This window comes from Chrysoperla carnea, chromosome 2 (genome assembly GCF_905475395.1).
Source record: "Chrysoperla carnea chromosome 2, inChrCarn1.1, whole genome shotgun sequence".
Classification (NCBI taxonomy): Eukaryota; Metazoa; Arthropoda; class Insecta; order Neuroptera; family Chrysopidae; genus Chrysoperla; species Chrysoperla carnea.
In genome coordinates this window covers 13,989,044-14,011,381 of record NC_058338.1, presented here as the reverse complement: position 1 = coordinate 14,011,381, position 22,338 = coordinate 13,989,044, and the positions used below count along the sequence as shown (strand labels likewise).

General features: G+C 28.2%; 3 protein-coding genes across 3 annotated transcripts in view; 1 reads left to right on the top strand and 2 right to left on the bottom strand.

The window, feature by feature from the left end:
- Positions 1-15,767, bottom strand: part of LOC123293876 (serine/threonine-protein kinase S6KL) — a 62,169-nt gene extending 46,402 nt beyond the window's left edge. Inside the window, exons 1-7 of the mRNA XM_044874852.1 lie at positions 15,562-15,767; positions 15,377-15,489; positions 13,583-13,811; positions 11,055-11,178; positions 10,868-10,975; positions 10,389-10,550; positions 2,622-2,710 (exon numbers count right to left, since the gene is read on the bottom strand). Of these exons, the coding sequence (XP_044730787.1) occupies positions 2,622-2,710; positions 10,389-10,550; positions 10,868-10,975; positions 11,055-11,178; positions 13,583-13,811; positions 15,377-15,489; positions 15,562-15,657 (921 nt within the window). The 5' untranslated portion in view covers positions 15,658-15,767. The remainder of the gene's footprint in view (positions 1-2,621; positions 2,711-10,388; positions 10,551-10,867; positions 10,976-11,054; positions 11,179-13,582; positions 13,812-15,376; positions 15,490-15,561) is intronic.
- Positions 9,520-10,362, bottom strand: LOC123293880 (autophagy-related protein 101). Its single transcript, XM_044874855.1, has one exon. It carries the CDS (start codon positions 10,238-10,240, stop codon positions 9,584-9,586), a length of 657 nt encoding a protein of 218 aa, XP_044730790.1. The 5' UTR covers positions 10,241-10,362; the 3' UTR covers positions 9,520-9,583.
- Positions 15,768-16,815: 1,048 nt separating the features above from the next.
- On the top strand, positions 16,816-21,568 carry LOC123292448 (kinesin-like protein Nod). The gene is made up of 13 exons (XM_044873114.1): positions 16,816-17,026; positions 17,088-17,276; positions 17,373-17,553; positions 18,077-18,242; positions 18,305-18,510; positions 18,605-18,759; positions 19,308-19,654; positions 19,715-19,897; positions 19,965-20,076; positions 20,360-20,747; positions 21,094-21,271; positions 21,339-21,423; positions 21,530-21,568. The coding sequence occupies exons 1-13, from the start codon at positions 16,922-16,924 to the stop codon at positions 21,548-21,550; spliced, it is 2,316 nt and encodes a 771-aa protein (XP_044729049.1). The 5' UTR covers positions 16,816-16,921; the 3' UTR covers positions 21,551-21,568.
- The last annotated feature ends 770 nt before the right edge of the window (positions 21,569-22,338 follow it).

Here is a 22,338-nt window from a genome sequence, read left to right as displayed (position 1 = left end):
AATATTTGGATCGATTTTAGTCCGTATCTCAAAAACTATTCGACCAGTCATCAAATGCACCCGATTTTTGTGATTTTTGGGTCAAAATTACCTTATATACTGAGTTTTTTCAAAATTGGAGATAAAAAAAATTTTTCGATTTTTTGCAATTTTTTTAAGGGGTACCCCTTTGAAAAAATCGAGAAAAACGCAAAAAAAAATTTTGTTTTGGAATTTGATGAAACTCGGTGGATGGGGTAATTTTGACCCAAGAAGTGTAAAAATCGGGTTAATTTAATGATTGGATGCAGAGTTTCGGAGATATCGTAATATTTGGATCGATTTTAGTCCGTATCTCAAAAACTATTCGACCAGTCATCAAATGCACCCGATTTTTGTGATTTTTGGGTCAAAATTACCCTATATACTGAGTTTTATCAAAATTGGAGATTAAAAAAAATTTTTCGATTTTTTGCAATTTTTTTAAGGGGTACCCCTTTCAAAAAATCGAGAAAAACGCAAAATCGATATTGAGTTTTCAATGGAAGTTTCCAAGTATGCACAGTTCCCTACTTCACAAATAAATACTGTGCGACGAAATAGATATTAAGGAATTATTATTCAATTCCATCGTTAAATAAATTTAATAATAAGTTCGTTGAATCGAGGGGGCGAGGCTGTGAAATAATAACTTATAGTAAGCCTGGTCACTACCATTTGGATAATGAATGATTCTTAAACTCCTAATGGTCTTGGATCAATGTTTATCGATAACAAAAATTTGATAAGCTTTTTTCAAAATCGAATCGTCTATCGCAAAGCTATTTTTAGATTTAAATGCGAAGGACTCAAAACTTAAAGCAAGAGAAGTTGCTAGAATTTCGCATTTAGGTTTACCAGGTAAAATATTACTGCGCTTTAACAGATATGTTTGGTTTGCTTAAATATAACACGGAGTATAAACTGTTCAATTCTAACAAACTTAACCTATTTTGGTTAACAACACAGTTGACAGTTGGAAAATTGAAATTTCTGACTTTTCCCGTAATGGAAAACTTCGTATGAAAAATCGGTATCGTTTTAGCATGTGAGAGTTTAAGTCCTAGAGGAGGGGGAAACTCCGTAGAACCCATCTTGTAACGGTTTACAAGATGGGTTCTACGGACCCATTTTTACGTCCTGAGTACGCTATAAAAATTTCAAGATGATATCTCTTTTCATTTTTGAGTTATCGTATTTACAGACAAACAAGCAACCGGAAATGGACTAATTATGTTATTTTATGAACACGTTTACCAAAATTATGTTCGTAGTATTAATATTTTTAGATGTACAAACTTAGGACTAAAGACAATATACCTTGACATATTCCATATATAATAGGTTGGCTGATAAGTCCCCGGTCTGACACATAGATGGCGTCGCTAGTATTAAATGCATATTATTTTTATATAGTACCAACCTTCAAATGATTCGTGTCAAAATTTGACGTCTGTAAGTCAATTAGTTTGTGAGATAGAGCGTCTTTTGTGAAGCAACTTTTGTTATTGTGAAAAAAATGGAAAAAAAGGAATTTCGTGTTTTGATAAAATACTGTTTTCTGAAGGGAAAAAATACAGTGGAAACAAAAACTTGGCTTGATAATGAGTTTCCGGACTCTGTATTTTTTCCCTTCAGAAAACAGTATTTTATCAAAACACGAAATTCCATTTTTTCCATTTTTTTCACAATAACAAAAGTTGCTTCACAAAAGACGCTCTATCTCACAAACTAATTGACTTACAGACGTCAAATTTTGACACGAATCATTTGAAGGTTGGTACTATATAAAAATAATATGCATTTAATACTAGCGACGCCATCTATGTGTCAGACCGGGGACTTATCAGCCAACCTGTTACATGCTATAAAAACCTGGAATTCTAATAAATTATATTTTGATAATTTTACATAGACCAATGGAAGTCAATGGATTAATTCACCACTTATTAAACGAATAATATATCACACGCATAGCGTAAAATTTTTTCACAATTCAATGTCCTGTTTATAAATCTAATTTAAATTTCATTAAATTACATTTACAACTCCTACTTTTATATTTTTATTTTTTGTATTCATGAATCATAATCAAATTGAGTTAAAAGAATATGTAAAATAATAACTGAGCTGTAGCTGTAAGTATGGTCCTCTGATACAGCAACGCCATCTTAAATTTAAGGCTTTTTCGAGATCACTCTTCGTTACAAAAAGAGGGTCCCTTATCTCTTCCCCCCAAACTCTTAAGAATAACTAAGAAATTACTCCTAGTTTGCAAGGTAAGCATAGAAGATACAATGGTAAATTGAAATAATTGGTTTTGGGCACATAGGTAACCAAAGAAAAGGGGCTTGCGGCTAATAACGAGCTGTGTATCAGAAACGAATTAAATGCCGATGGCTCCCTAGGCAAGGACCTCATATGCTCCTCTCTAGCGTTCATTATTATAAATTAGCTAGAGGGCATCCGTAAATTACGTGAGCTCAAAGGGGGCGGGGGTGGTCAAGAAAATCTAACCAAATCTCATTGGAAAATCTCATGGCTATTTTAATTTGATTATGTAAATCCGAATTAACCAGCATAAAACCCTAGCATTTACTTACCTCATCTAACAGCATACGACAAGCCAAAACACCCAATGACCACCAATCAGCGGCATGTCCATAAGGTTTTAAACTTGCAACCTCTGGAGCTGAAACAATAAAAAATAATCGACTTACTTACCTGAAATATTGAAAGCTTCGTACTTTGAAACATAAAATTTATAATAATATGACAAACTTATAACTTCTCCCAGAGTACTAAAAAAGACATTTTTAAAACAAAACACATTCAAATTAAGACACAAAACTACGAACATTTTACAAAAGACACACGTCCAAATCCCAGAAAATATACATAAAAACATCAGTTCCACACACTAAAATCAGGGACACAACAAAATAAAATAGTCACAAATAATTTTATTGAAAACAATTTCATTTTTTTTATTTTCAGAATTGTTTCATAATTTATTTATTTTTTATTTTTTTTAATGATTTTTGAAATTAAATTCATTATTTTCATATATATATATAATATTTTGATACACATATTTTTTTCCTTAAAATTAAAAATATTTTATATTTGTTTTTTTAGCTAAGGTACAGCCATTTTGTAATAATTTTCATCAACTTTTTTGTACAACACACTTTTAATTATAACTAATTAAATCATCAATTTTTAATTAATAATAATACATTCACAATTAATATAATAATTAATTAAAATAAATAACATAAAACAATATTCTTAATAATAATAATAAAATATATAGATGGTTCTAAATACGCCAAATATTTTATCTTTTCTTCAACCGAGGTCAGGATGGATTAGTCCCAAGAAAATAAATTTAAACAGCAACAGAAAATATTCGCCATTTTCCTTCAATCGATAAACAGAATAGATTGTCCAATTCTGCTACAATTGGAGCAATGATAATGAAAAAATAACGAATAAAATATATAAAGAACCACACAGATAACAAGTTAAGGTTACACATTTTAAAAACCCTAGACAAATTAGGATTTTTCCTTGTAGTTCTCTCCAAACAGAACGGATTTCTTGGAACATAGCTAAGAACATTCTCCATTAAATTTTCTTTCAAACAAAAAATCAAAATCGGTCCTTTCGTTTAGGAACTACGACGCCACAGACAGACAGAGATACATAGCGGTCAAACTTATAAGGCCCCTCAAAAACAAAGGAAAAATTAACAATGCTAAAATCAAAATAGTGATTTATTCTGGCAAGTTTGACCTTAGGCTATTTTCAACAGAGTTGTGGAACAGGTCATTAAAAAAAAAATCATTCTAACATTATAAAAGACACTATCGCTCAAAAAGCTTGGAATAAAATACTCTACATTTTGACCAATAAATATAAGAAAATTTTATGCGCCTTCTAATTTTAGATGTTTATTAATGAATATGAAATTTTATGCTGAAAATTGTTCAAATTTCTGAAAATTTGCACATATTTAGAAACATTCTATATATTCTGATTCATAAAACCATTACTAGGCTTAGGTGAATACATGTTATTATCATCCAATGAATAATGTATTTAACACATTTAGTAAAACTTCTTCGCTCACTTGAAAAAAAGGAAGACTTACTAACAATTTTTAAAAATATTCTAAAACGACACAGAGAGCGACGCTGCAAATAGAGAAGTTGCATGTTTTTTTAATTGAAAATGGTTTTTCTAAACTATAAATTTAAACGGCAGTGACATCAACATATCTCTTTAGTAACGCCACTGTACGAAGATACGATAATATAACATACAAGATTATAAATGGCTTTTCTATCAACTTGTTTTCAATATATTATAATCTAATTGTGGCAAAAAAAAATTAATGCAACTTCTCTATTTAAATAAAAAACTCAATCATTTTTTTCATTTCCATACCAAATTTCAAAATATTAATTTCTATGTTCATAAAACCTAAACTATACATATTTATTTTCACTTGGTCAAAAAATTTGGTTGTAATTTATTTCCAATAATACCTTACAATATGCTACCAAATATTTACATATCAGAATAAAAATATAACAAACGTTCTTGATGAACAGAAGAATAAGCAAAAATAACGTTTTACAGGCAAGTTATTGAAATATATAGTCGGGCCATAAAAAAACCATTAACACAACACAAACATTCAGAAATTATCTCAAGTCATTTCTTTTTGTACTATAAAAATCACACCATTTTGATTGATTGTATTAAGACGCTATAAAATGTAGGTAGCAACGACAAGATAGAAGACCAAATTGCAGTCGAAATTACTTCTACTAAGAGTGTCTCAATGATATTATTCGTCTGTTCATAAATTTTTTGTTAAATTATTATATTAGCAAAAAAATTCATTGTATCACGTTTTTGAATAAATAAAAATTATTTATTGTAAATCGGCAAAATTAAGAGCTAATCTTTTAGAGATTTCACCTTCGCCCGTCAAATAATTTAAAATATTATTTTAATTTATCGACAGAAAATTACTTACCGCAGTAATTCTTAATAACTATAATTGGGCGGTATGAATTGTTTTAACTGGACGAATTCGTGAATTCCCTATTATTTCGTTAACAGGAACAAATATTCTAAAGAATATGCACACAAATTCTAGAAATCCAAAATTAAAAAGTTAGAAATTTAAAATAAAATCCTTTTTATATACATTTTTTTACATTTATAAAAATTTGCTGCCACATAACTTTGAAATACCATTCTTGTCATGGACGGAATAAGCCATGATTCCACTGTAACAAAACATTTAACACTTCTTGGACCGAAACAGGAGTGAAACAAATAAATTCGTAAAGACACAAAACTAATTTCTAATACGTGCACTAATCACTAAAACAACAGAATATGTTCTAAATTAGAGTGAACAAAAAATTTATTAATGACCATATTACATCGTTACTTATCAATTAGTGCCTTATAATTCGATTGTGCACTGGAAAATTAATAAATAAAATTATTTGGAATAAAAATATCGATTTAATATTCAAATATTCCCTAAAATCTCTAATATTAGTAAGTAGTTGGTCATTTTATAATACATAAATATTTACGGAGCCCACCCCTACACTTTACAAAACGAATAATGACATTTTAAATTTAAGATAACGAAAAATAGTTTTATTTTCTGTGCATATCTAAAATATATGAAGACTGAGTTCAGTTTGGACTTTATAAACTTTTTAAGTGAACGTATTAATTCAGTGTCACTCTAAGTGAGCAATAGACGCCTACACGAGGGCGATAAGGCTAATTTATATGGAGCAATGATAATAAAATTGATATAATACGCTGTGAGGGTGCTAAAAAATAATTGATTCTCGAAGTGATAACTGATCATTCGCTAAGCTAAAATCCTTTAAAAAATTATTGGCAAATTTTACTCACGATACCAGGTGCTAAGCAAAACTAGATAGCCTTCGAAAAGGCGTAAAGGGGTAGAGAAAAAATTTTGCTAATGCGTATGTAAAATAAATAGCCAATCACCCGCTAGGCTAACCTTATGTTTGCGTAATATTTAAACCGTACATAATAAATGCACATACTTGGGAAAATAACGTAATGCGTAAAGAAACGCGAATTTCGTCTTTCAAAACCGACTGAACTTATTTTCTAGAATCACCCCATTGATTCAAAAATTACTAATTAAGTTTCTTGAAATGTATAACAAAGTTTTGAACCAAGAACTGAACACAGTTTAAAAATGCTTGTTAGCTTATAAAATAGAGCTTAACATTATTAAATTAATTTACGTATTTATACCCAAAAACAATTCATTTTTAATTTCTTTACATGTTGAAATTATAAAAAATTTTAATATGACGTCAAAATTGACAACAAACATGACGATTTAATTTTATGATAAAATATTCGTTGTAATGGTCACTATTTTAGTAAGTAACGGATATAAATTTTTAATCGCTCAAAATTAAATAAACATTAAGATTTCTTCGCTTTTCTACAACAACATTGTTTTCTACAACCAAGCTGTGATTTGTGGTCCATGATTCTAATATAAGAAGACATGATGACGCCATATTCATTTAAATATTTTATTAAAAAAAAAAAAAAACCATTTAAAAAGTATTCGGAAATGATTACGAAAAAGTTTTTCTTTCACTTTTTAACCAAACTTTCTGTTAAATAAAACATACAACTTCTCTATTCCAGATGTATTCATATAAGGATGAATTATAAAAATCTACTGAATAATATATCCTCTCATTGCATTTCGAAAACATAACTCTTCTAAATAATGTTATTTCGAAGAAACTAAATCGTGCATCTTCCTTCTATAAGAGAGCCACCCAAGAATTACACAATGTTAACAAAAAAAATCGATTGTTTTTAGAAGGAATTTAAATTAATGAAAAATTCATAAATGTGTGGAAAATTTCGTAATTCATCGATGACTTCACTTTAAAATGAATTCAGTGGTATTTGATAAACATAAAAAATATAAAACCATAAATATTTCAGCACATAAATAAAAGCAATTAAAATTATTAGTTATTTTTTCATAGATAGATTCCTTAAAATTCTCAATTATAGTTAAAAAAAACATGGACTCTTTTTTTTTTAAATTCTCTAACAAAACGAGCTTATTAAACCTAATTAATTATATCCTAAATGTTTTTCACACTATGGACTAGGATTTTTAAGTGATGAAATTATACATATGAGTATTAGTCCTTAAATTTGTGATTTATTTTTGTCAAATAACCCTTTTTCTTTGGTATCGAATTTCGAAGGATAATCAAGCATAACCTTTTTATTAGCAAAATACAAACAAACATAGAAGTTATGACTTTTCACAAATTTTTATCTATTTTTTTTTAATTCTCAGGTACAAAATTGTTTCGAGTGTATTAGCGAATGATCGAACATTTAAGATATAATCAAACAAATACAATCACAAGTAATATTACACAAATCATAAACTATTTGCATCCACAGCCTTTGAAAAAATAATTTTATTATTTACAAATCAAGTTTGTTCTCAAACTTTGATACCCTCTCCAAGTAGGAAAAGATGTTTATTGTTTTTCTATCATGATTGATACCCCCTTTAATAATAAAGCGCATCCAAATTAAACTTTAGGATTTAAAAGTAATTTAATTTGTAATTTCTTTTCGTAAAAAAAAGCAGTTATTATATTTTGGATTTGGAATCTAGAATTAGAAAATTACGCTTTCTTCTATTGATCGAATAATGAATGATTCAAGGCTATATTATATACGTAATTTAATTGTAGAAGGTCACCCTAATGTTCCCAAATTACACCAAATACTCGAAAAATTAACGCCGTATCAAAATTTACCAGAATTATTTTTAAGTATTGAGAATTATTAAAAATATTGTTAATAGAGAAACAATGTTAAACAAATAATATAATAAAACTATACATAGAGCTAACTCAATTTATGTTGGACCTTACACACAAAGAGAATACATAATATTATTACATACATATGTATCAATATGTCTTTTTCTATACTTTAATTTATTTTTTAAATTTAATTTATAAAACTAATCACAAATATTATATGCTTTTCCTGAAAATAATTAAACAATGCGCCAAGGTACAACATAATTGCTCTATGTATAGTTTTGTAGTAAGTATTTTATTTATATATTTAACATTCATTCTCTGTTAGCAATGCTTTTGAACACGATCTGTATACTTCTAGTCCCTGCCATTCGGCTAACTAAAGCTAGTGTTTAAAAAATATTTTAGGCTTAGTTTATTAACCAATAAAATTTCATAAAAAATAAGTCTCATCTGATTATCAGTTGAGTGAAAGTCGAACTTATACCGTCTCCTGTACTATAGATGAATTTTTTAATGTCAACAAAACTTCCAAAACCAAATTAAAGATTGTATATTTACTCTCACAGCTATATTTTTAAAATAGCTTGCTTGAATCCTAAATTTGAATTTGAATAGCCCTTCAATAAATTCTAAGATTAAATTCTAAGATAAAGTTTAATATTTTTAAAATTTTGCCAATAATTTTTTGTTTATATTTAACCTTAAGAAGAAAATTCTTAATTATGATATACTAAATTTTTCTTGAACCATCCATAAATTCAGGTGAAAATTTAAATTTTTTACAAGAGGAAAAAACATTTAGAAAGATTTATTTTAGAATGTATAATTTTTTCCAACAAAAAATTATTACATACATGCTTTTAAAGATAATATTCTAATTTTAAAAGTAATTTTCCATAATATTTTTTATACACAATAGTTTCTACTGTATATTAAAATTTTCCATTAGGAAATTAGTGGATATAACAATTTTCAAAATTTTTTTGTTTGTTTTGTAACCAACACACAAAAAAGTTTATTTCTTTTTTGGTCTAGCATCTAAATAAACGGTATTTAAATACGATTATGATAAATGATTTATAACTAAAAAGATTTTCATTTTAATATAAAAGGAAAAATTCGTCCATAAATAAAATCAATCAAGATCTATTATATCGGTGACATTATTAGAATTACATTATAAAAAATTTCAAACCATTACATAGAAAAACAAAATAACGTTACCCGATAACTGCCAAACAAATTAACCCATCAGAAATTCTTGTAGAGAAATGTTTTAAACTACTAGGGAAATTTATTGCATCCAAAAAAAATTTTTACAGATACCCATACCGAGAAATTACCTCTACATAAATTTTTATAAAATAAAAATCATTGAATATAATTAATAGATGCATCAAAAATTATTTTTAGTTAACCTGTTTATCTGAACCCCAATGTGATGTGAAGCCCCTCAACTCATAATTTCAATATTTTCATAAAATATTACAAATGAAATGATTAATTATTTAATTATTTCAATAAATGGTCACCAATTTAATAGTAAAATGTAAAAAATACCGTAAAATATGTCAAAGTTAAAAAATAAAAAGCTGGGACACGGACGGACATTTAAAAATTGTTATATTATTTTTTGAAATCGTGTTTTTTTAATAACTTTGCTATAGTGCTAAAGTTTCACGTATTAATTTTTTCATTGTCGAACCAACAGATGTACTTGACGGCCCTGCCGTGCTATAATTAAATTTAAATAAATAAGGCTGTACATCCGCATACGAAGTATCGAATATTAATTCCAACTCTGATTGGTTTGGCATTTTTGGTACATAATCATGCCGATTCATAATCTCTGTTATATATAAGATTTTATCAGTTAACATTTCTCCCACTTTTTCCCTGCAAACTTGTCGTTCGTCCTCACTATTTAAATTAATTAATTCTAAGCGTACAGTCCACACTTCCCAAGGTATACATTCTGGTTGAAACGGCCAACGATTACGTTTCTTTTGAAAGAACTCTAAACTAATTTGTCCGGTACCACTACCTTCGTTACCACGTAATAATTCTGAGAATCCAGATATTTCACGTTTAAGAGTACGATCTAAAGTACTTGATGTACAACAAACGTAAGTAAAGTCAATAAAATCACAGTCAACATCTGTATAACCCACTGTACCAACCGAATAACTACCCTCCGCATTATATATAAATTTACCTAACGATCGATGAAATAACACTGTATGGAATATACTCGCAACGGCTTCGTCCACTTGACGACCTTCCATTGTCAACTCAAAAACTTGAGACCGTGCATTCATTTTTACGTTTTTATTATTATCACTTCACTTCACACAATTTTATATATTTTTTTAGTACCTGGGAGATTTTTCGCTTTTTTGTTTGTTTGTTAGAAAATTTGTATAAATAAAAAAGTAAAAAATTCAAGAAATGAGGCTAATTCCGTACCCATATAACGTAGTGTACCACATAATGTAGTTGTACGATCTCCGTATTTTAGCCACTTTGATAAACCAAAATCGATTAGATGAATGTGGCCGTTTTCTTGATCAAGTAATATATTTTCTGGTTTTAAATCACGATATATGATTCCGGCGTTGTGGAGGAAATCTAAAAATTGTAAATATTTTTTATTTATCATAACAAAAATTTTACTGGGCTCAATTTAATTTTATACTAGGCAATCTATACAATTTTTTCACTTATTAAACAATGTTTTATCAATCTCAATTTTAAAAATTTCAATGATTGTAAAGTATGGGATTTTAACGTTAAGATGTTCACGCCAATCATCAATTTTATGCACAACTAGGAAAAGTTGATGATCTTCGAAGGATTAAATTTGTTTTCTTATAAAAGTTAAAAATATAACATCTTTTTAGCCAAATTAATTCCAATATGTTTTTAAATAAAAAAAATTATCTTACCAAGACCTAAAGCAATTTCAGCGACGTATACAGCAACAAGATATTCTGGTAATGATCCGTATTGTTCTAATAGATGAAATAATTCCCCGCCATCAATATATTCACTAACTGAAAATATAAAATATAATAATAATAAATGTTTACTCAAAATATCTCAAAAATAAATGCCTTAGCAACATTTACTAACCAATGTATAATCGTCTATGACTTTGCCAATGAAAAGGGCAGCCAACTATGAATGGATTATGTCCACATACTTTTTGTATAGCAACCTCTTCTTTTACTTGACGAACCGCATTTTCATGAATCACCTTTACATACAAATTAATGAAAATTGTTCAAACATTTTCAAAATATATTAATTTAATCTTATTTAATCAAAATATATATATCATTGAGTTAGGTTAGGTTAGGTTAGAGTGGTTGTCCTGGGGTGGGACACACTTAGACCATAGGGTCCGATCATTGAGTTACTTTCAAGAGATATGGGTTTTGTTGGGTTACGGCTAATTTAATTTTTGAAATCTGACGCTTAAAAATGGAAACTATGAGATTGCATATTGCACAAGTCACAAAAAACTACTTGGTATGATTGTATATTGCCCATAAGATGTACGAGAATATGCATCCTACAAACCATACAGAAAAAACCATACGAGATGCGTCGACATTTTAATACCAATCAAAGAAATCGTCTTATGTGCCAATCTACACCAATATTTGAACTTTTAACCCCAATCAGGGCCTTTTTTGGAAGCGTTTACAATTTCAATACCTAGTTTACAAATCTACGCAAATTACAATCTTACGTTGGCATGTAAATTATAAGCAAATGAGTTAAAGTGAGTTTAAAATAACGCAATAAAAAACTAAAAATGCTAAATTAAATCAAAATCGTTTTTTGAACTCATTATAGACAGGTTAAACTAAAAAAAAAATAGAACTAGAAGGAAACCTGCCTTTATGGTATAGTGCCCCCATTAGTTGGAATCGCAAAAAATAAAAACAACAGATATAAAAACATAACCTCAAGAATTAACTACAAAATCACGCTTTAATCAGCAGCCATATTTGTTTAAACAAGTTTTAAATCTAGCGCAATTATAACATGAGATAACACATTTTATTATTGTTTAAGGTCAAATTGATAATTCAAAAAAAAATAAATAAATAAAATATATTATTATATGCTATTGCAAAAACGTAATATTTACATAATTTAAATAATAATTGTATTTTAATGAAACTTAATTAATATTTTATCTAATTGTAATAATAGGTAAAATGAGAGCAAACTGTCCTACTTTGTTTCTAATGACATTGATGCATAATTATTACAATAATTACAAATCGTCGTCACCAAATGCTTTTTAATACTCGAAATCTGAACTGAAAAAATTCTATTTTAGTTTTAGCGCATAGACTTACGTTTTTATAATAAAAAAAGCAAAAACAATTAAAGAGATAAAAATTTTTATTTCTCTCTTTTAAAATTTATCTATGATTTAAATTTCCATATTATTCACATTCACCTTTCGGCATTAATACTTATTTTCAATCACCTAATTGAATTTTCTCATTTCCCGAAGTCAGATTTAACTTCAGCAATTTCAGAAAGTCTTTTGGCAATTTTCTATTACATTTATATTTTTATTTAGGCTTCAATAGGCACTAATATTCAATATTGTCTGTACAAGTTATTTCAACAATTAACTCAATCAATTGTTTATTTTCAGGGTTTTTTAATATAATTTATTCTAATGCATTTTCATAGTTTCCATGAAAATTTGAAAATGTTTAACTAAAGTCTCGTGGGTTTGTCTCGTAGTTATATTCGAACCAAATAATAGGGTATTCCACTATTTTTGAAAAAGTACTTCAAAATGTTGATTTTGATAATAAAAAGCCACCAAAAATTTATTTCGGAAAAATACACACGCATTCCTGCCAAAAACTTAAATTTTAAACCTTTTATAAACTGTCAAAAACGCGGGCATCCAATTTGATGACGTAATATGGGTATCACTATACGAAATAACAAAAAAAATTTTGACAGATATATTCATAGACATCTGATTATAATATAAATATAAATACTTATCTATGTTTATATTATACCCAACTGTCTACACTGAACTAACTGATGGTCTATGACTCATACCGCTATGACATCACAGCAGGGCTTACCCGCGTTTTAGGTCACGTGATATACAGTTTAAAAATTACGATTTTAATTTTAATATTTTAAAAGAAAAAGTGCTTTTATGACTCGAAATCAGAATATTTAAGTATATTTTTACATAAATTTTAACTTTTTTCAAATTTCATGATTTATTTCTGACTAACGATAATACCCTATTCGATAGTGAGGAATTGTGAGTTTAGATTTTCAAGTTAACGATAAATTGATGATAAAAGAACTTTAGGGAATTATGCATATGTCAAATTTAAAATATATATCATGAATGAACCACTTAAAACAAACAAAAAATTCTTGATAATCAATTTCAGATTAATGAAACAATTTATCTATTACGGAAATAGTCCATAAATTTTTTTTAATTAAAATTTAATTATTAAAATTTAGAACATTTAATAATGTGATAAGAATTTAACCCAATTAATTACATTGTCCATAAAATTACTAATAATTTAATTAAAATACTATTTAACTTATGTGTACGTTTAAAATTTTTTTTTAAATGAAATACTAACCTGAGCTTTGGATAATATTTTTAAAGCATATAATTGTTGCGTATCCAATTTTTGTACTTTATATACTTTTCCATAAGCACCATGTGATATTAATTCCAATATACGAAAACTACGTTCTGTTAGCTCAGTATTTATAGAAAATTCAGGTAAAAATGCTGCTTCAATATTTGCAACAGGCCAGGCGGTTTTACTTGCTTCAAACGGTTCATTTAATGTTGATTCTTTCCACCTAATTTAAATTATCTTCTATTAGTTATAAAATTTATTAGGCATTAAATGTAACAATGAAATCCTGGATTTATATAATGTGGATTTTAAACATTAGGAGCCTTTTACTGATTTGTATCTATGGAGGGTAGAGTTACGGAGAACCATCTCTGTGTATAAAAAGTGTCCATAAAAAAGCGTCAAATAAAGATCTAAACAAGTTGTTAGAGAAGGGCAGAGAAGTACACGTCGAACTCAAAGTAATAACAGTAACATAAAAATCTAAACAAGTTGTTAGAGAAAAGAACAGAAGCATTCATTTCATTCAAAAGTGATTGGCCACCCCGAGAAACTTTAAAACCTGGAGAGAAAAATGTTATCAATACTACTTTGGTGCCGAGAGAAAAAGTTTTGTTGCCACCTCTTTATATCAAATTGGGGTTGATGAGACAATTTGTAAAATCACTGCAAGAGGATGGAGAATGTTTTAAATATCTAAGTACAAAATTCCCAAAGCTGTCAGAAGCATAGTTGAAAGAGGGAGTTTCCACTGGGCCCGACATAAGAAGGCTTTTAATCGACACCCTCTTTGTGGAAAGTATGAATAAGAATGAAAAAGAAGCTTGGATATCGTTCAAGGATGTAATGCCAAAGTTTTTGGGAAATACTAGGGATCCTGACTACAAAACCATTGATTAACTAGCAGCAAACGAAGCTCAAGGCTGCTAGATAAGCCTGAAGGTCCAATATTTACACTCCCACAGATTATTTTCCTGAAAAGGAGCTTACAGTGAAGACCAGGGGGAGCGGTTTCACCAGGACGTACACGATATCGAGAGACGGTACCAAGGAAGATGGGATGTCACTATGCTTGCAGACTACTGTATAATTTTTAATAAACGAGTGCTTTTACCAATTTTTTGTGTTTGAATTTGCACAAAAAAAACCTTACGTGATAGAAAAAAATGGACATCACTTCTGAAATCAGCGCATTTGAAACATATAATTTAGTAAAAATTGAACTAACCGCTTAATTACGATGTCGGCTAACCCTACCAGAATTAGACGGTATTCCGTACTTACTGTTAAACTTTCGGAGTAAATTTAATGTAAATTCGACAGTTATTTTTACAAAATTACTGGGCTATAAAGGAATTTATTCTATCTAAACGTAGTGATTTGAGCTTAGGACAATTAAAGTGTAGTTAATTCTTTTACATTAAGATGCAGATAAGAGGGAAAAATCTTTATAAATTATCAAAAATGAAGTTTTTATAAGGATTGAAAATAAGGGTATCGATAAATGGCTTCAAAATGTTCTACGCTTTTAAATAATTCCTATGCCCCTTTTTTAGTTATCAAAAATCACAACATTACAAGTTTCACATATATGAATCATAAATTATAATTTTGTAAAGAAAAATTTGGATATTTCTACAAAGATACCATTACCAAATTAAAATGATTGCGTCATATATACGAAAATTAAATACTTCCAAACAAAGAAATTTAAGTGTTAATGAACATGATCAACATAAATATGAAATATAAAAAATAATAAAAAAATAAACAATAATAAAAACAAACCTTCGCCTTGAAATTCTAGACCATGGTCGAGATACACTATAATTTGATTGGTGACTTGCAACGCTCAAAAATGATCGGCCACTTAAATTATTTGCTATATTTGATAAACTTAACTAAAAAAATAAATTCAAAAAGGAAATATAAAATTATTTGAAAAATAATTCAATGTATTTTTTTTTATTTACCTGACTAAAGTAATGATGAAACCTTTCACGATTTACATGATTCGTTTTTTGTACAGATATTGATGAATTTTCTCTTTTACGATTACTATTTCCCATGTAATCGAAATTTCAATTGGTTAAATATCTATTTCGTTTCAATATTGTTTTAAATCCATTATTTACGATTTAATTTTAACATTTTCTTGCTGGTTTTCTTTTTATTTATTTTTATTCATGAACATAGTTTGATTTCTTTTATATTAATAATAAATATACATACATATATGCGACCTATATTTTTTATGATAATTCTCCGTTTTGCCAACCTAATAGTAAAAACGTGGGTAATTTAAATTATTGTAAATTTTAAAAAAATGTAACATAGGAATTAAAAGACCAAAATATTGAATTTTCATTTTTATAATGCAGAATTGATATTGAGTTTCAATGGGTTTTTTATTTTTTTACTTTTCTTTTAATCAAAAACATCATTTTTTGTCATTGATCTGAATAGATTTGTTCTGTGAGAGCTGGAAGGCTGGGACAATGTCGCCATTTTCAACCCAGAACATAAACTTTTCATCATTATTCTATGCTTTTCATCATTATTCATCATTATTTTATGCAGTGTTGATGATAGCTTAAGAGTCAAAATTTTTCCCCGCCAACCTAAGAGAGTGGAGCTGTTTATTTATAGTTACCATATGATTTTAGATATCTTTTTCGCTTTTTTAATTAAATACAAATATGACATCAACACTTTGTTTTGATATTTTTACACCGCCACTATGATGGGTTTGACCCAAGCAATTACCTCAGATGTTTGCTCGCTTAAAATTATTTGACGCTCAGTCTATGTAATCGATTCTTCGAATTTGGTCAAATTATTAAATTTATAAAGTAAAAAAAGACAAGTAACATTTGTTTATCAACAACAAAAATATTAAACTTGCAAAGCAATTGATAATAGAATTCATAATTAATGATAAAATATTAGACCACTTCGACCCAAACTCAAGATTGTCGAATTAAAAAGGACATACCTATAACATAACTTAATTTTCAATTGATTAAAATTACGGTTTTAGCAAAAAAAAATATTTTATTCTTATTATATATACTCTACACTTTTCTCTACACCAGTAAAATGCAAATTTTAAAATTACCACTTTAAATATTTTAAACCACTGATTGGTTAAAAGAGTCACTATTACCACTACACAATAACAATAACACGGCATTTGATTTTTCATTTGTTCGTTACAAAATAAATGTTCAAAACGCTTATAATTTAAATTTTGTATACATAAACATTTTGTCAATAATTTTAATTTAATTCAAAATAATTTTGTAGTTTATCTTTTTACGATTATGATTTACAATGGAAATCAAACATGATGTATGTCCTTTAAAAGTGAGTGTTCGAATTCGACCCGGAAATTGTGAAGCAGAAAATGTTGTTGCTCTCAATGAAGAAGATGATACGGTAAGTTGTCAATAAGAAATTATTTTGAATATTAAAATATAAATTATTGTTTACTCAACAGGCAATCGCAATTGGTGATAAAGCTTTTATATTTGACAAAATTTTCGACTGCAATGCAACACAAGAAAGAATTTATAATGAAACCGTCAAACCGTTTGTCCAAAAAGTTTTAACCGGCTACAGTTGTACATGTTTAGCTTATGGCCAAACAGGAACGGGCAAAACTTATACAATGCTTGGAAAGAATAAAGTAAGTTAATTATATTTCCATTTCTTTGGCAACGTCCTTAAGATGAAATGAATACTTGTTAATAAAAGAAATTTTTAAATTTACACCTTTTTCTAGACGGCAAATTATGAACAAAATGCTGGATTAATATCACGTGCTTTAGACGATATATTCAATTCCATTAACGAGGACATCGAAAATCGACAAATGAAAGTAGAGGTCGCATTTATCGAAATTTATAATAATAAAATTTTCGATTTACTTCGCCCGTGTAAAGACAATCAATGGGTTTTCAAAAGTAAATATTTCTAATGAGAAGGGTTCCAAATTAATTTTTTTCATACATTTTAGTAGATTATAGGATTTAAGGGTGTTATCCCGTCTGATATGGGTTAAAAAAAATTAGTTTTGCATAAATTGATTCCTTAACATGTTTAGAATATCTTGGCAATCTTTTTTTTTAATTCGTAGTCGTTATAAAGATACAGCAGTTAGAAAAAACAGATGTTGGCCAGTTCAGCTTCCGTTTTAATGAAAATTTTTATTTGAAATTTGTTTTACATAATCTTAGAATAATAAATCATAAAAACCTTGTCCTCAAAGTTCAATCTTTTCATTGTTCGTCAAAAACAATTGCTGAAGAAATGGGCCATCACACGGGAAGGAGCTCCTTAAGGACTATAATAGTTTGAATTGTTTTTAGAACTAAAAAAAAAAAACATAAATGACTTGTTTGGAACTCTAGACTCTAATTATTATATTATTTACGATTTATTAATTGATTATTAAATTTGATTTTATTAATTGACTTGAATTAAAAGATTCAAAAATAGAACCGTCAGTATTTCAAGAAGTTCGAATGGTTTTCGAAGCACAAGAATTATTAACATTTGGTGTACGACATCGTCATACCGGTGAAACTAAAATGAATGCAAAGAGTTCCAGATCTCATACAATATTTACAATCAAATGTACAATTGAGAATAAGTAAGATTTAATGTTAAAACAAATAATGAAAGCAAATTAACTAAACTTACATAATTTTATAGTTTAACTTCACAAATTTCTAAATTAAATCTTGTTGATCTTGGTGGTTCTGAGAGTATAAAACGTACTGGAAATGAAGGAATCGCTCGCTCAGAAGGAATTTCTATTAATCAGAGTTTATTAGCGCTACGTCAAGTTCTTATTGCGCTATCACGAAATGATCGAGTTATACCATTCAGAGAATCGGTTTTAACGACTGTTTTATATGGTAAGATTTTTTTATTAATACAGGGTCGTAATATACTTGTTGTTTGGGGACCCATACAGTTCCATTGGTATTAATTTAAAAATTTTTGCTGTAGATTCGTTAACGATTAAAAATTTTATAATTTTAATTGCTTGTATTAGTCCACAAGCGAACGATTATTTTGAGACAATTAGTACGCTAAGATTTGCAGAAAGTACCAAAGAAATCAAAAGTAAACCAGAAATTGACCTGGTATTCAATAAATTAAAGGTAAAATGTTTTTGAAAAAATATTTGAAGAAAAGAACTCTGAATTTCTAAACATTTTTGGCCTGAATAAGTCTGGATAACTTTGAATAAGACAGTCCAAAAACGTTGAGAAATTCAGAATTATTCACAGTTTTTAAGATTTATTCTTTCTTCAAATATTTTTTCCACCAGGGTTGTAATAACTAGTTAATATTTTTGTTGGGAAGCGGTTTTTATAGAAAAATATCAGAGGTAAATGTTTTTTGATACCTAAGCCCTCCCCACATGATTACAATTTATTTTGGAAACTATTTTGCAATTAAATCTGTTTCCGTGGCTATTTCAAAATGGTATAAAAACTGATTTGCAATCAAAATGTAGCATTTTTGTGGGGATCTAAAAGTATGAGAATTATATAGGGTGGCCGTAATAATCGTAATTAAACAATACAATAAAATAAAAAACCACGAGCCTATATACTGTATACTGTATAGACTTATTCCGGATATTTTTCAATAACAGCCGCACTATTATAATAATAACAATTTATTTACAAGTATAAATATTTAGGCAAAAAATCCAACAGTTATTGAAAAATGTAATGTAATATTAAGTGTTGTTGGAATTAATCCAACCCCATCAAAAATACTGAAACTGAATAATACAATTTCTACTCCTGGACATCGTAATAAATTTAAAATACCTAGGACGGCATTGAAAGTTAATAATACATACTCCCCGATGCATTCTACAGCGATTCATACACCAATGGATAATAGTAAATTAATATTTATGGATTTAGTAAAAAAAGGTCCAGATATCAATCCACAAGATTTTGAAGTAGACGAAGCAAATTTATCATCGTCTACTGTACTTGAAGAGCTTCAGACCCATCCACCAAAAAATGATTCATATAGGTAAAAGACGATTCATATTAATAGACGAGACGTTTATTCTAATTTAAATTTTCCTTACAGTCCAATTGTTCAAAAATGTACAAAAGTAATTGAAGATAAATTGTCGCATATCGTTAGTGATCAATTAAATACAATAATGCGTCGAAAGTCTAAACGTTTGGCGCTAATGCAAGATATGTCACCTTATAAAAGAACTCCAGATAATGAGCCAGAAAAGACACCTTTTGGAAGAAGTTTTTTAATGTTTGTAAAAATAAAAAAAAGTTAAGCTAAAACTTTTCCTAATGCAACTATTTTTTTCACGTTTTAGGAATAATTTTGAGGACACAATTAAAAGAATGGTTGAAGAGCAAGTGAAACAGATGACTGAAAAAACATTGAACAAATATTTTAAAAAAGATTCCATTTCTGCTCGAAAATTGGTAAGTATACAAAGACATAGAGAATGGACTGAGCAATCAATTACCCGTACAAAATTGACCGCTCTGTAGAAAGAGACAAAGCGACTATGCGGCCAATACCCGTTTATTTTCTATAGGTCTGTAGAAATTCTAGAAAGAGGCGACTACTGTTCGTACATTCTCTTTATCTATGTCATAGTTTTTTGCCCATATTTACTATACAGCTTAATAGGGAACACTCCAAATAAATGAATCATTGTCGAGGTCTTACATTATTAATAGTTGTAAATGAACTTTTAATTAGTTTTCAGATGATAGTAACGAAAATTACACTGCAAATAGTGAAAACAGTAACAGTGAATATGTTCGAACGTTACCCTTAACTGATGATTCCAACAGTGTTGAATATTCAATGATCTCACAGACGAGTAGCAATTCTCAAAATGATCACGTTTTTAAAGTACCTACAATTACAAAACCATTAAAATCACAACGTAAAAATGCGCCACGAAGATCGAAACGACTTTCCGTTTTATATATTGAAGAAAAGGAGAATATTATTGAGGACAACGATGGTGCAGGATGTAGTGGTACACAGCGACGTCGATCAAAACGTATATCTATGTCAATAGATAAAGAAAATTCGAAGAGTAGGTGTAGTAAAAAACGTATCCTAAAAACCCCTCAAAGATGTAAATAATTTCATTTTATTCATATATTTTTTAACTGTTAAGATTCCGCGACGAAATTCATGCTTAAATTTTATTTGGAAAACGATTAAAAAGATAGGACAGCACTTGAAATTGCAAAATTTTCCTTTAAATGAAAACAAAAAGTTTACTGAGTCAATTGTTGAGATTCTCTCTCAACATTGCTCTCATTTCGTATACACATACAGGTTATAAAAAGTATAAACTTTTCAAATATGATTTTAGAAAGGAAAAAATTTTTTGAAAAACGATTTTTCTTTGATATTTATTGCTTTAATACTTGTGCAACAGTAATTCAATGATCGGTTTCATTTCGTTTTTTTTTTAGATTCACCAATTATATCCACAACTGTAAAACGACACCAATCTAAGCGAAAATCATTGGCACCATCAATAATAAAGCATAAAGAAAAAGTTTTGGAAACTTTAAATAATGGGTCAGCTAGAGACATCACGAAATTATCAATGATTGGACCAAAAACTTCTGAGCAAATTGTAACATATCGGTAAGTTTCAAATAAAAATTTTAATCACTATAATTTTCATCAACTAAAATATAATTTTCAATTTTAGATCGTTACATGGTCATTTTAAGGAATTAAAAGATGTAAAAAATATGAAATTCTGGTCAGATAAACAATGGAATAAGTTTTTGCAGGTACTGTATAGTAGTCTTTTTATCCCTTTTTTTCCCACAATTATTTTAAATATAAAAAGCTCAAAGCTCCAGTTATTTCAATTAATAATTTTTTTTTTTATTTCAGAGTAATTGTTGTTTAATATAATAATTATATTTTAGAGCCAAGTCTAAAAGCTTTACAAAAAGGAAAAAAATGATGTAAATACATCATAATTAAATGTATTTTATTAAAACATAGAATTGTATATTTTTAATATAAAATAAGATTTATTTCAATAATTGTAGTTTTGTAACCTTTCTAACATCTGCTTCAATTAGAGATTTTGACTACTAGGGCTACTAGAGTAACAAGCGTCGATTAAGAAAATGTTTTGTCAGGCCCGACGAGAAGAGAGGACACTCCTCGATCCAAGATCTGCAAGGTAGCCCGTAATTCGACGAAAACAATTTTTTTGTTTTTTTACTTTAAAAGCAAGTGAATTGACAAATTTATTCTAAAAACGTAAATTTCTAGTTAACATACTTCAAATTTTAGTTTATTTCGTTGCCTACTGGCATTCAACCGTTTGTTTACTTCCTCCGGAATATCTACCCTTGAGTACGATTTTAGTCTAAGAAACTACTGCCGCAATCGTCAAACGGATTTGTAAATTTGATTCAGAAGAAGAATTAGTCACAATAATAAATTTTATGCAAATCTGAGACGTAAAATTTTTTCCCGATTTGTTAAAGAGGGTACCCTCTTAAGAAAAATCTAGTAGTCATAAACCATAAAAAAATCGTGTTTTTTTAATGATTAAGTGGTTTTTGAGATATTGATTGAAACAATGTATGAGAAATTTTTTTTTTTCGATTTCTGGAGATAGATTTTTTTGGGTGTTAATCCACTCAAGAAATTCATAGACCCGACAATCTAGTTGATTTTTCGATTGA